Raw genomic sequence first — 15,337 nt, 5'->3', positions numbered from 1 at the left:
AAATGAATCCAAACCCCTGAGGCACAACCGCTTCAACACCAAGTATGGGGTGAATTTTTTTAGAGCAAAGGAAAAATGTTTAGTGGGAATTTTGCTCACTAAGAAAGATTTTTGTATTTTAAATTTTGAAGTCCGCATTTTTTTTATCAAAAACCTACAGTGCTATCCGGAAGCTGGACAGAAACAAAATCATTTTGTTTCAATTTTGTTTTCAATTTTGCACTAAACACCCAGAAATGATCATCAAATTCGACATTTTTAAACAAGGATTAATAGAAATTCTCAATTTCTTTGTAAGTTGTAAAAAAAAAAAAGATTCATGGCAAAATAAATAAAGTGCACCGCGCTAGGGGGCCGTCATCAACAATACTTGTCAATAGCAGCACTGGTTAATACAGTCACACCATGGCCAGTGTATTGTATAGGCAGTATGAATGCGTTTGCGGAACCGGCCAAACGACCAGCAGTTACTCTGGTGGGTATAGAAAAAAAAATTCAAAGACTTCAAATCTTATATTTGTATGGTGGAATAATGAATAATTTCCGAACAAGTTGCATCTATTGCCATGATTTAATTCCCCTGAACAATCGTGTAGCAGGCCGACAAACATGAAATCACGCTTCCGTGCGCGTTCCATTTCGGCAGTTCGTTAACGGCAAGTGACGGTCGTAGGGGATTTATTTTTAAATGTAAGTGAGTATCCTAAAACTAAAACCATTTTTGAAAAGTAGATTGAATAACCTTTCCATCGGTACCAAAGTTTAAGTCCTTGGCGTTTTCGTCTTCCTGAAAACGAGAGCTAGTTTTCCGAAATTGCGGAACTGGTCAAATTGCGGAACCGGTCAATTGACTGTAATTTAAGAACTATAGAGGGCTCACCCATAATAATACAAAATGGCCGACGTCTGCGAACAATAATTTTTCTGTTTTTTTGGTACGATTCTACGAATAGTTTGCGGGTTTTTAAAGCTTGATTTGTGAAGTGAGATCCCATTATGGACTACGAAATGGAGGAAGATAAAATGTAAGTAATAAGCACTTAAAAAATCGGTTATATCTGCTATGTTTTGTAATTTTATTTTTACAATATGCCATGGCATGGATCGGGTCATGTCTAGGGTTTCGATCCAACTCGGACCCAAACCAACTCGGACCCAAGCCAACTCGGACCCATGCCAACTCGGACCCACTACCAACTCGGACCCATGCCAACTCGGACCCACTACCAACTCGGACCCACGACCAACTCGGACCCACTACCAACTCGGACCCACAACCAACTCGGACCCACTACCAACTCGGACCTATGCATGACCAACTCGGACCCATCGTTTTCAATCATTCGACATCGTTTTCAATCATTCATTTCATAAAGTTTGTCCACTTCTCATGTTATTACAGTGATGCTGTTTAGTATACATTTTCATTGTAATTGTAAGGTAAATTATCTCAGTCATATCTGTATTGCAGCAGTATAACATAATGCGCTTTAAAAATGTAATTAATTATTTATTATTTTTATTTGTTTCCATTAAAACATATTGCGCTTTAAAAGTGTCACAAATTATTTATTTTCATTAAAACATATTAATTGACATCGTTCACACCATCTTGCTAAATTTAACAGCAATTTATTTCGTTTTTAATCCAAACTTCAACTTAACAAGTATACAAATTAAGAACAGATCTTCGTAGAAAAATAAAATTGGAAAGTATGGCATTAAAACATGAACACTTTCAAACAGAACATTATTAACTCAATAAATATAAGTAAACATTATAAGCCAATAAATAAAATAAATAAGATATAAAAACGAAGTCTTTTCTAATCTCTATTTAAAAAACCCACATATACACGATTGCATACACTGCAAGAAAAACGAAGGTTCCATATTAAACAAAAAAGTTAAATCAAAAAAGTATAAAAAGTTAATCGGATTCGTAAAAAAACCCACAAAATTCAAAGCCAGCATGTGAATTAAAAAATGATCCTCACTGAAACAAAATGTGCCACTTAAAACCACTTGTTACACGACACAAAGGGCTGCAAAAACAAACAAGTAATTTATTTTTTACTGAAAATTATAATCCTTTGAACTATGGATACGCTATTAATATCTCTTGGTTTAGCTTCAAATGTCACGGTTTCAAAAAGCTAAGCACGTTCATGACGTTCAAAACGATAAGCGTTTAGCAACAGTATTTACTGTACGCATCATAAAATAGCGCTCCACACAGCGGCAATAAAAGAAAACAACAAAACTAAAAGCCCCATTATGCCCAATATAATTACAGAATATCTTCACTATATAAGCACTAACATTAAGATCACCTATAAATATAATCTCTGAAACTAATGATTGAGTCATTGTTGGGTCCGAGTTGGTCGTGCTTGGGTCCGAGTTGGTAGTGGGTCCGAGTTGGTAGTGGGTCCGAGTTGGTCGTGGGTCCGACTTGGTAGTTGGTCCGAGTTGGTAGTGGGTCCGAGTTGGTAGTGGGTCCGAGTTGGCATGGGTCCGAGTTGGCATGGGTCCGACTTGGCATGGGTCCGACTTGGTTTGGGTCCGAGTTGACCTGATACCATGTCTAGCCCTGGTGGACTCCCTTTCCTCCCTACGTTACGGAGGGAGTCCTGGGTACACATGTGCTCACAACCGAACGAAAACATTTCTGACCAATAATTTTAATATTTTTACCTTGTTGGAGAAGCTAATTTTTACGTCGTAGTATTCTATGTGTCCTTATCTGTTAGTACGCTGGGTTCAGGAATTCCATATGCGATGCTGACTGACGTCAATCAGGAAAATAAACTCGAAAGCATCGTTAAACTTGTACGTGTTTAGTCTCTTTTCATCAGTTTCTCACCGCCGAGTCTGTTCTAGTCGTACATCATGTACGTCTGTACTGTGCAGCGTGTAGTCTGGTTCCCTAGACCGGTAGGGCTGTGCCGAATATTCGGATATTCGGTTATTCGATCGATAAACGGTTATTCGAATATTTATTTTCGAATAAGAATATTCGGTGGTGATATGCAATGAAATAAAAAGGTGGAAAAAACTCTTTTTTTAAACAACAAAAGTGTATTCTCAAAGTTAAGTTTCAAGTTGCTGCCAAAAACCCCCATAAAAGTAGCTTGTATATATGCCAAGCAATAATGCCATACATATATTACTTCTGCTTTGGGAGTGCTTGCAGTAAAGCCAACCCATTTTTTTAACGCCGGACTGCAACACCAATCGCTGATTCTTCCGACAAGATAAACAAGACATTTTGTCTTTCATGTCTTCACAAAACACTTCCTGACACCTTTTCATATCAAACTTCTAGCATGAGTAGTAACGTTTCCGCTGTCCGTATTTTTGTTTGTTGTTGTCCTACTTACAATCCCTACTTTCAAAAGAAAACCGCCGCTGTTTTTCCCCGATGCGATCCTGGCAAGTTTCCCCGCGCGTTGGTGTTACATGTACATGTGTGCAGCATAGGAAAATGCAGCGTGGCATTGGAGAGGAGCACGTGTTAATTTGCCCACGTGCGCAGTGGGAGGGGCTTACTGGATCGGCTATTGACATCGCGAAAATGGCATGCCAACATCGATGTAGAAGACCTCTGCAATCTCATGCAAAGAACTTGATTCCTTTTTTCTGTGTGGGCCTTTGTATTTTCCGTTTTCATGTACTTATTTTGAGGACGTACTGCTCGCACAGGGTCGCACAAGAAGCGGTACATTACACTGATACAGCGAAGCCAATTCCCCCCAAAGTTTTCCATCGCTTGTTCAATTGTGTCGAATGCACGTGGTTATAGGGAATCGCCTTGCACGCAGTATGCTGCTCACAGCACGTGGCGGTGTTGTAGAAAACTTGTCATGAACCCCAACATTACATTAAAACGTTTTGAAAACCTTGGTTCATTTACGTTACGGACTCTGGGATTTTTCTAAAAGAATTTCTTGTTTACTTTTAGGGGTAAATTTATTATGGCTGTTAGATGTTCGCCTCAATGCCTCCGTAATTATTTACATGTACATGTACAAAATAATCTAGTTCTCTCAACTGATCAGAGCACCCTTTTATCGAACACATTTTCGTTCGCTGTCCGTCAGCTTTGTTCGCTGGGATAGTCTGCTAATTGCACCCAATATTTGCACAAATAAAACATACATAAACACTTCAAAAACTAGTTCAGCAATTATACTTTCAGTAATAATAGCAGGAACCTCTGGCTTATGTCCTCCAAGTTGAGAAAAACGCAAGAAAAAGGGCAGACAACAGAGAGGATTTCAAATTCAAAAGAGCTCTCATTTATTTCGCCAGACAGACTTTGCGGTCAACTCACCGCACCGTACCCCTGATTCCCAGCATAGAAAACCACAGCTAGACAAAATGTATCAAAATGTTGCAAGTTGGATTATCCAAACTTTTTAGTGGCCTATTTGTTAGAAAGTTATATCCAGAGCACGCACTTAGCCAGACAAAAGAACAGGGTCAACGCACCTGTGCCCTAATTAGCCCGCCAACAATGCGCCCGCCGGAGCTCGGCTTGCGATTTTTTTTTTTTTTTATACTGAAATGTCACCCTTCGTGTTTTGGGTACACAGCTTATAATACATCCGCTGTGGGCAAACAAGGAAATACTGCTTTGCACGTGTCAAGCTGGGGCGTGTGTATGCCGCACCCACGCCCATTATTTGCATAAACTTAAATATGCATTTACAATTCAAAGACCCATATTTCATTGAATAAAGACATTAAATATCATAGGTTTTTTTCTTGGAGTTTTTGGTTGTTGAGAATAAGTTTATTTAAAATGATATAAAATCATTTCCTCAATTCTTGGTGACAAAAGTGCGAGTTATTATTATAAAAGTGATTTTTTTATCCTCAATACTGTGACTAGGAAGTACACCGTTTTGTAGACTTCAAGATAGCTTCCAGTAATAGATATGCTCGGTTCCTGTTTGCGAGTTAAGGGTCGGAGAGTCACAATAGCTGACGCCACCCGCCGTGTTTGGGGTTCACGGCTTAATACATGTACGTCCCCCATGCAAACAAGGAATCCTTCACTCTAGCTTCTCTGGTTATTGTTAATCTTTAAATTACTGACGACTGAAGAACAACTGATTGTTGTCAAATACCTGACTTACCTGTGAAGAAATCATGCATGGCATGCTGACGTGCGCACGTACGTTGACTACATGTACATGTATGGCATATTTTTGCTTTTGAGGGAATTTGGAATGGCCAAATAACCGAATATTCGAATATTCGATCGATTGGAAGGTCGAATATTCGAACATTCAATTATTCGAATTGACTCAGCCCTATAGACCGGACAATTATTCTCGACGCTCATTATCACATCTGGTCCGGGGGACAGACTATGCCGCATGAATATGCAGTGCGCACGCGCGATTTGCTTAGTAACCACCCTCATACGCACGCGCACTTACTTGAAGGCGCGGTCGCTAATCCAATGACCGAGCGTGTGTTCGCGCCAGTTACCAGAAACACGTTTCGGCTTTGGTCATTGGTTGAGCGTTTTCGTGACATCGGTTGGCTGGAGTGACGTCACGGTTCCAACCAAAACTAAACAAATGAGGGCGCTAGCGTGCGTGCGCGCTTTCGGATCGTACGCACGTACATTTGTACATATCATGTACATTGTACATGATGCATGACGTACGACTCCGTAAATAAACTGATGAAAAGAGACTACAAACACATACAAGTTTAACGTTGCTTTGGAGTTTATTTTCCTGATTAACGTCAGTCAGCATCGCATATGGAATTCCTGAACCCAGCGGCCAATAGATAAGGATACATAGAGTATGTAGGCGTGAAATAAGCTTCTATAACGAGGTAAAACATAACAAAACTCTGGTAAAAATGTTGGGTGGTTTCATGTAAAGAATTCTTGCCCTGGACGTTAGTTGTATTGCAATGAAGACTTCGTCCAACCTGGGCTAGGGTCATGTCATGATGTCGGTCATACTAAAAAGCGTCAACACAGCGTCAACACGCTCCAAAGCGTCAACACAGCGTCAACACATCCAAAATGCATTAAAAGTGACAAAAGCAGTATGCAACCCATGGAGTGTGGACAGAAACAAGATTTTGGCTTAAAATCAATAGGTTAAACGTCTGAAAATTGCGATTTTCAGTTCAACTTCAAGAAAATTGGCTCTCCGTGCCGCTCCGAAATCGGCTGCCATGTTGCCTCAGTGGCATTGCAGACCATTCCATTATGCTAAAGGGTGATAGCGTTGTATAATAAACCTCAGTCCCTCAGTCTCTCACAGATCAGAATGCACTGGTATCCCTCTGCATCAAGGCGCCCTCTGTTGTTTATGATAAGATAATGTCATTACCTACTAGGGCTGAGTCAATTCGAATAATTGAATATTCGAATATTCGAATATTCGGTTATTTGGCCATTCCAAATTCCCTCAAAAGCAAAAATATGCCATACATGTACATGTATAGTCAACGTACGTGCGCACGTCAGCATGCCATGCATGATTTCTTCACAGGTAAGTCAGGTATTTGACAACAATCAGTTGTTCTTCAGTCGTCAGTAATTTAAAGATTAACAATAACCAGAGAAGCTAGAGTGAAGGATTCCTTGTTTGCATGGGGGACGTATTAAGCCGTGAACCCCAAACACGGCGGGTGGCGTCAGCTATTGTGACTCTCCGACCCTTAACTCGCAAACAGGAACCGAGCATATCTATTACTGGAAGCTTCTTGAAGTCTACAAAACGGTGTACTTCCTAGTCACAGTATTGAGGATAAAAAATCACTTTTATAATAATAACTCGCACTTTTTGTCACCAAGAATTGAGGAAATGATTTTAAATCATTTTAAATAAACTTATTCTCAACAACCAAAAACTCCAAGAAAAAAACCTATGATATTTAATGTCTTTATTCAATGAAATATGGGTCTTTGAATTGTAAATGCATATTTAAGTTTATGCAAATAATGGGCGTGGGCGCGGCATACACACGCCCCAGCTTGACACGTGCAAAGCAGTATTTCCTTGTTTGCCCACAGGGGATGTATTATAAGCTGTGTACCCAAAACACGAAGGGTGACATTTCAGCAAAAAAAAAAAAAAAAAATCGCCAGCCGAGCTCCGGCGGGCGCATTGTTGGCGGGCTAATTAGGGCACAGGTGCGCTGACCCGGTTCTTTTGTCTGGCTAAGTGCGTGCTCTGGAGATAACTTTCTAACAAATAGGCCACTAAAAGGTTTGGATATTCCAACTTGTAACATTTTGATACATTTTATCTAGCTGTGGTTTTCTATGCTGGGAATCAGGGGTACGGTGCGGTGAGTTGACCGCAAAGTCTGTCTGGCGAAATAAATGAGAGCTCTTTTGAGTTTGAAATCCTCTCTGTTGTCTGCCCTTTTTCTTGCGTTTTGCTCAACTTGGAGGACATAAGCCAGAGGTTCCCGCTATTATTACTGAAAGTATAATTGCTGAACTAGTTTTTGAAGTGTTTATGTATGTTTTATTTGTGCAAATATTGGGTGCAATTAGCAGACTAACCCAGCGAACAAAGCTGACGGACAGCGAACGAAAATGTGTTCGATAAAAGGGTGCTCTGATCAGTTGAGAGAACTAGATTATTTTGTACATGTACATGTATATAATTACGGAGGCATCTAACAGCCATAATAAATTTACCCCTAAAAGTAAACAAGAAATTCTTTTAGAAAAATCCCAGAGTCCGTAACGTAAATGAACCAAGGTTTTCAAAACGTTTTAATGTAATGTTGGGGTTCATGACAAGTTTTCTACAACACCGCCACGTGCTGTGAGCAGCATACTGCGTGCAAGGCGATTCCCTATAACCACGTGCATTCGACACGATTGAACAGGCGATGGAAAACTTTGGGGGGAATTGGCTTCGCTGTATCAGTGTAATGTACCGCTTCTTGTGCGACCCTGTGCGAGCAGTACGTCCTCAAAATAAGTACATGAAAACGGAAAATACAAAGGCCCACACAGAAAAAAGAAATCAAGTTCTTTGCATGAGATTGCAGAGGTCTTCTACATCGATGTTGGCATGCCATTTTCGCGATGTCAATAGCCGATCCAGTAAGCCCCTCCCACTGCGCACGTGGGCAAATTAACACGTGCTCCTCTCCAATGCCACACTGCATTTTCCTATGCTGCACACATGTACATGTAACACCAACGCGCGGGGAAACTTGCCAGGATCGCATCGGGGAAAAACAGCGGCGGTTTTCTTTTGAAAGTAGGGATTGTAAGTAGGACAACAACAAACAAAAATACGGACAGCGGAAACGTTACTACTCATGCTAGAAGTTTGATATGAAAAGGTGTCAGGAAGTGTTTTGTGAAGACATGAAAGACAAAATGTCTTGTTTATCTTGTCGGAAGAATCAGCGATTGGTGTTGCAGTCCGGCGTTAAAAAAATGGGTTGGCTTTACTGCAAGCACTCCCAAAGCAGAAGTAATATATGTATGGCATTATTGCTTGGCATATATACAAGCTACTTTTATGGGGGTTTTTGGCAGCAACTTGAAACTTAACTTTGAGAATACACTTTTGTTGTAAAAAAAAAGGAGTTTTTTCCAACTTTTTATTTCATTGCATATCACCACCGAATATTCTTATTCGAAAATAAATATTCGAATATTCGTTTATCGATCGAATAACCGAATATTCGGCACAGCCCTATTACCTACACACCCCTACTTGAAATGGTGTAGTCCAAGCTTTGTGCGAAGTCAAGATGGCGGACAACGGCCGTTAATTGTCCAATCACAAAATGGCAACAAGGCTACGACTATTGCGCAGTCGTAGACTATTGCGCAGTAAGTTAAAGGTCATTTTTTCGTGTGAAAATACTTTATTTTTAACAACAAAATGGAAATTCAATCCAATGGAAATTCTCTTGTATTCTATGCTTTACAATACAATTATATACCTTTTTTGTCAATTCAGAATGTGTTTTGGATGTTGACGGTGTGTTGACGCTTCTGTCATGTGTTGACGCTGTGTTGACGCTGTGTTGACGCTGTGTTGACGCTGTGTTGACGCTTTTTAGTGCGACCCCATGATGTAGCTTGAGTAACTCCAGCTGACATGCTTCATATGGTAGCATAAAAGGGTACGACAGTAGAGCGCGTAAAGAGAATACAATTACAAATGAGAAAGAAAGTAGGCCCTAACCCTGGATAGATCCACACATTCATGACATTCCATAAGACCCCTTAAATTATTCCAAACAACCGGTAATTTTGAAAAGAGAACAAAATATTATGAACTTCTCACAATTAAACGTGTCTGCCGAGTTGTGCAGTCCATTTCACTGACTTGACCGCCTATATCGATCATTGAGCGCGTGTGTGACGTCACTATTGAAGAAAAACAAGTCGCGCTTTTTTAATAATCAATGACTGTTTTGTGTACTGATATGTGCCCAGCGCCAAAAGCCCTTACTGCCAGACAGTGCGGGGCACATACATGTACATGTACGACTTTGTGCTTTTACTTTGTATTTAACAGTTGCTGCATAATGGAATAAATGCCGGTGGAAATTGTGTTTGTGAGCGAGAATAAAACATCGCGAAATGCCAAGCGACGATAGATGCTTAGTGATTTACATTCGCTTGAATTCGTGGTCTCAATTATAATGCAAAACCTCACAAGAAGCTGTCCTTTTTGTTGGCTTGGAGAAGTTTCGTTGTCTGCCGTATCATTTCGTACATTCTCTCGTCGGCAACGCCCGGCGCTTGATGAAACTACTTGATCGAGGGACAAGCAATGTGCTTCGGAAAAAGGCGTGGGAATTGATTTGTTTATATTTGGTGGTTTTAAGAAGTTCCATTGTCTAATATGTTCCCACATATTTATCACCGGGTATTCCCCCACCCATGGGCGGTCCTTTTATGTGCACTGTCACCATGGATATGCCTAGCAACGACGTGCCAGTGGGTAGGTAAGGCACACCTCCCCGCCCACTTTCATGCCCTCCTCCAATAATTCCACCGGTGAAAGGATACGGAAGTGGTAGGTAAATGTATGCTGATGTGGTGATTCGCTGATTCAGCTGATCATTCTGCAAACCTCCCCCCTCTATTTGCATAAATTTAAATATGCATGACCACTCCAAAAACCTTGGGGGATCCCCCCACTTTTTAAAGTGGGGGATATCATATCGTTTGCCCCACCCCCCCCCCTTTTCCGTCCCAGAATATAGCTCAGCTGATTCAATGACTCCAAACTCGAAATGATGTTTAAATATTAATCTCTTGCTAAAAAAAATTGGTTAAAGTGGTCAGAAATGGCCTCAGATTGCACCACAGTGCGTCTAGAATCCAAAAATTTTCGGGACCCTTAAGTGGGCCCCAAACTCCACGCCGTTTAGGGCTTTGCGCTTGCATTACTTCTGATCAAGGTATGTCCCCCCCCCCCTACTTTTGAGAAGCGATTGACGCCCTTGTGTGGCCTTGTGGTCTAAAGCATTGAATTGGTGGTCTGCGGGTAATTCTACAGGTTGTGGGTTCGAGTCCAGCCTGCGGCTATGGTGTGTGTGCCCTTGGGCAAGGCACTTTGTCACTCATTGCTTCTCTCCACCCAGGAGTAGATGGGTACCTGTGAGGGCACAGATGGTTATTGTGGTTGATATTACATGTAGCTGCTTTGCGCCAAAACGGCAGCATCAAGCTGTATACTCCCCAGGGAGCCAATTATGGTACCGTATTTGGAATGTTTCATTGGCTCAATGAGTAGGGTAACAATGATGTAGATTTATTATTTTATATCTCTGATTCCCCAACTGTTTGCTTGCACATGTTTACGCTGCAATCATGGCAATAGTCTCCCCACAGGCATGACCAGGCAGGGTTGGATCGAGGGGGGGGGGGGGGGGCTGAGGAGGGGGGGGGGTTAAGGAGTCTATTATGCCCCTTCTGTTAATATTTGTTATACAGAAAGTAAACTTGGAAAATCATATTATACATGTACATTATAACAACCTGACTACTCCACGGGGACAGAAGCCCTAAAAAAGGTCAGACCCAACTTTTCCATAAAAACCTGGATCTTCCTCTGTAGTGTAGGGTGGCCTGTTACATACTTGTAGTAACCCCAACTGTACAATGTAGCGTCATCTAAACTTTAGATGTCTATAAACATCAGCTGTGTCCCAACTATAATTGGGGCCATCGCTATAGTTGGGGCTTAACAGGCCTACCCCCAGTACTCATTTGGTAAAATCTACCTCCATGGTAAAATCAATCACTTTAATACATTGCACATCAGTATACAAATGTATCACAAACCCATTGCCTTTATACATTGTACATGTACATGCAATTTATTATTCAAATTTGTTTTAGATTTTTGAAGTGAAAATTAAAGATCTTACACATGTTACAATGGTGTACACATGTACCTTTAAAAAAAGGGGGGGGGGCAGAGGTGATATTGAGCGCATGATTGGAAGTGCAATAACCTTTTTTTATGACAATTTCGTGTTAAAAAAAACCTACTTCTGTTGTGGACTTGCCCGGCACACATTCCTAAAATTTTTCCTTGAAATGGATGCATGCACGATTGCCCCACTGTACAATCATTGATCTGTCCTGCCTGTACTGTACAGATGGCCCCCACCGTGCCTAGGCAGCCCTGGTGAACAGAGACACATCTTTTCGAGGTTCCAGGGAAATAATAGGTCGTTGTGTAACAGTCTACTAAGCCGATCAATAGGACAGAGGGGTTTTTGTGCGTGTTGTTCACTTCATTATTGAACTGCATGTGTAAAAAAAAAAAAGTATGCCTGAGTTATTGAACAGTGAAAACCAATAGAAAACCAATTGCCATGTATGGGACACATGTCAATGCATGTACACACAAAGTGATAGTCTGAGCTCTTTCTAAGTTGTAGTTTTGTGTCACCAACTTCCTGAATACTGTACTGAAGTTTCTCAGCTACATGTTCTGAATTGTAATATACATGTAGCATCTGGTTGTAGTCCTTACTAGCGCTGTATTTCCCGAATAAATCTGCGTCAGTTTCAGCATGGAGGAAAGAAAACATGGTTTTAGGCATACCGGTACATGAGCTTGTTTGCAAGATGATTGGCAATTTAGTGCAAGTGTACACATAGTGCCATCATATTTCGCAGGATGACTTTGCATGGATTGTTTAGTATACGCATGGCGGAAATTATGAAGTTAGACTTGATCAGTGATAAAGATGGATTCTCCGCCCTGGAAGACAGAAAGTGAGTACCCACCTCTCTAAAATCATTTAGCTTTAAGACACTTGAGTCTGGTTGCCAGACCAAAAGATTCTGATTATTCTGACAAATCTTAGGTCAGGTACCGGTAGGCCAACCTCGTTTCCATGGGTACGATCTTGCTGCGCCATGTTGTTTCCCATCATGCCTTGCACGATCTTAACCCCTGGAATTGTCTCTTTTAAATGTGTCAAAAAGTGGCACATGTAAATTAGGACTGCAGTCAATGTGTCTAACGCGCGGCGCCATGTTTGAAATGTTAAAAAAATTTTTTTAAGATCAATCTTTTCAGACAAGGTTTCGACTTTTATTAAATGTACGTACCTCTTTCGTCCGTTTACAACCGAAGATACAGGTTTTTTGGTGCGAAAAAAAAAGGCTACCGGGTACCATAATCTATATCGTACAGGCATCGCGCAGTTTTGAAAAAAAAAGTTCTGTATGTGACATGACGTGCATATCTAAGCATGCGAGCACTTTATGGGCTCCGTGCACTGACGAAAGAGGGCGCCCTTTTACCTAGCAACGACGTCCCATGGGCGGGACATTTCGCTGGGTGACGCGCACTGTTCCTTATGTGTGACCCACGTACACCAGGGGATTTGTACTATGTACACGCAGTGGCCGCGCTTCGCAGCAAATGAATTGCAGTCGGGCAAGATGGCGTCAGTCGGTCACCCTCAACTCTTCTTCTTCTTCTTCTTCCTAATACAAGTGCAGACTTCATGGCTGAAGATAATCGCACTGCCAGAAACACCTTGGGCGAACCCCTTCTCTTAGCGATAAGTGTACTGGGTTCTTTAACGTGCATTAGACATTATACAACACACGGGACCTACGGCTTCACGTCCCATCCGAAGGACGAAGCAATAATGGTTAAGTGCCTTGCTTAAGGGCACAAGTGTCCGCGCCTGGGCTCGAACCCACGTCACTGTTGCCTCTGAAACACCAGAACATGAGTCCGGTGTTCTTAACCGCTAGGCCATGACACTAGCGGTTACTCTCTTTGCCGGTGAGGGGGTACTTGTGAACGGAGCGGATAGGGTGTATACATGTAGTCTTTGAAATGCGCACGCAGTACGCTCTGAATAGCCAGTCAGCGTCGTTTAAGTGTTCATCACAGCCAGGGGTTAGTGAAGGTAAGCACACGTGCCCATGGAGTCGAGGCTGCCGGTAGGCACGAGCCACGATGGCACGACACCACAACGGGCAGGAATATGCCAAAATGCTGGATGTTTCCTGAGAGATGTCAGCCCAGTTACCGGTATTTGCAGGTGTAAAATGTTTTTTATTAACCACCGAAATATCTGTCATGCTTGTCATAAGTCTGAAAGAAAAATTGAGTTACTCAAAACTTGCATATAATAACAGTGTCAATGCAAGGGGGATTGCTCAATACATGTCTAGAACCACTATGGAAACATACATTCTGTGCCTGAAACATACATTTCTTTTGACTGAAAGTTGTCCTTTCAGATTCATGCATGCAAACTAGTCCGAGTTACTAGGACTCTACGGATCGCTGTTTAACATTCGGCCCGACCATGTCCAAATGTTAAAAAAGCTATCTGTAGAGTCCTACATGTAGTTACTCGGACTACATGTTTTTTTTCTCAAAATCAATCAAGTGACTGTTTTCAACAGTTAAGAATTCCAAGCCTGCATAAAGCAGGACTGACTGGCTAGGACTAACTTGAAGCAGCTATGCTTTGACTCCGGGTGAGTGATAAAACAGCTGTGAGCACAACTTGCCTGCTTTGTCTGTTGACCCAGTTTGACTAGACACAGTTGTGCTTATTTTCCCTTTAAAGAGGAGAATTCACAACAGCCACAGTGGAACCACAGTGTTCACTGGGCCGTTGCAGTGCACGTGAACCAGTCATCATGCGTGCACCGAGTTGTCTAGTGACGTCACACCTTTTCCAGCGAATAAGTCTGTTTTGGAACGGACCAAAAAGTGAACCAAACACACATTGTGAATTGTAAGGGCTGCATTGATCTGGAAAATCCACAGGTACACTACATGTGGTATTGTGATCGTCGACAATGAAAGAGGGATTCTTAGCTTCGAGTTTGCAGAGGCCCTTATTGAGGCCAGCGATCGTGCGTGGGTTTTCGGGTGTGCATTTATCGGAATAAATCGCAGCTTTAGAGTGGTCTGCACAATCTGTGTTGTGACTGACTGTGGTTTCTGACGGCACTACATACATGTGCGCACTATGCATGCACGTGGATCATGCATGTCGAAATGTTATCTGTACGGCAAAGGACTGGCTTACGATCACTATGATCATTGGGACGTTGTCAGGTAAAAAGTAAAAAGCCAATCGTCATGATGATTAAAGATATAGTCCATCATTTGTAATTTGTGCATTTTGTTCGTTTGAAGTAACAAAAGTGTTCAAAATCTAATGAAGGATACTGAACAACTAACCTGATGAAGTTTCAGCTTAGCTTCAGCTGTAAATCCCGAGAAAAACAGCATTCTAGGATCTCAATTTCAAATCAAAAGTTGCTGAATCATGTTTTGAATTGTTTTGAATTGCAGCTATACACAATGTCGCGCACTGATCCGACGAATTATAGCAACAGCGCGCGCCTGTGCGTCGTGTCAATGCTTGCGCGCGCTGCGCCGAATAACAAAACGAACTACTAATTAAAATTTTCCTACGGTGCGTCTTAAGACGCACCGTTGGAAAGGCCTTCTTTCGTTGATTACTTCAAAATGATAGCTTGCCAGAAAGATTAATTTCACAGGGAGTTGAGTCCCCTAATTACTACATGTATCTTTCAACCAAGTATGGTTTTCAACAATAATACGCCAATTACTTTTTCGGATGGCTGCAAATGATGGACTATAGTTTTAAAGTGACATTGATCTATATCTAGACACAGTGACTTATGCCCCTCTCTACAAGCATGTATCAAAAGTATGCACAATACACACATGTATTCGTCATCATGGATCAGCCATATTTTTCAATGAGTTGGCTCATACCACCTGTAACTGCCGGTACACTCAACCAAAAAAGAAAGTCCCCCTTAATACTTTTTTGT

At 41.5% G+C, this 15,337-nt stretch overlaps 1 protein-coding gene across 2 annotated transcripts in view; it reads left to right on the top strand.

Moving 5' to 3' along the window:
- Window positions 1-879: 879 nt before the first annotated feature.
- The window catches only part of LOC119722301 (PRKCA-binding protein-like), a 35,010-nt gene continuing 20,552 nt past the window's right edge, over window positions 880-15,337 (top strand). Inside the window, exon 1 of one of the 2 annotated variants that reach the window (XM_038192346.1) lies at window positions 880-1,025. In XM_038192346.1, the coding sequence (XP_038048274.1) occupies window positions 997-1,025 (29 nt within the window). In that variant the 5' untranslated portion in view covers window positions 880-996. Of the gene's footprint in view, window positions 1,026-11,834; window positions 12,266-15,337 lie in introns of those variants that run through there. The other variant, XM_038192345.1, reaches the window with a different exon arrangement.

Source organism: Patiria miniata, unplaced genomic scaffold (assembly GCF_015706575.1).
Source record: "Patiria miniata isolate m_02_andy unplaced genomic scaffold, ASM1570657v1 HiC_scaffold_15, whole genome shotgun sequence".
NCBI lineage: Eukaryota > Metazoa > Echinodermata > Asteroidea > Valvatida > Asterinidae > Patiria > Patiria miniata.
Note: the sequence above shows the minus strand (reverse complement) of the source record. Positions and strands in the feature narration are given on the sequence as shown.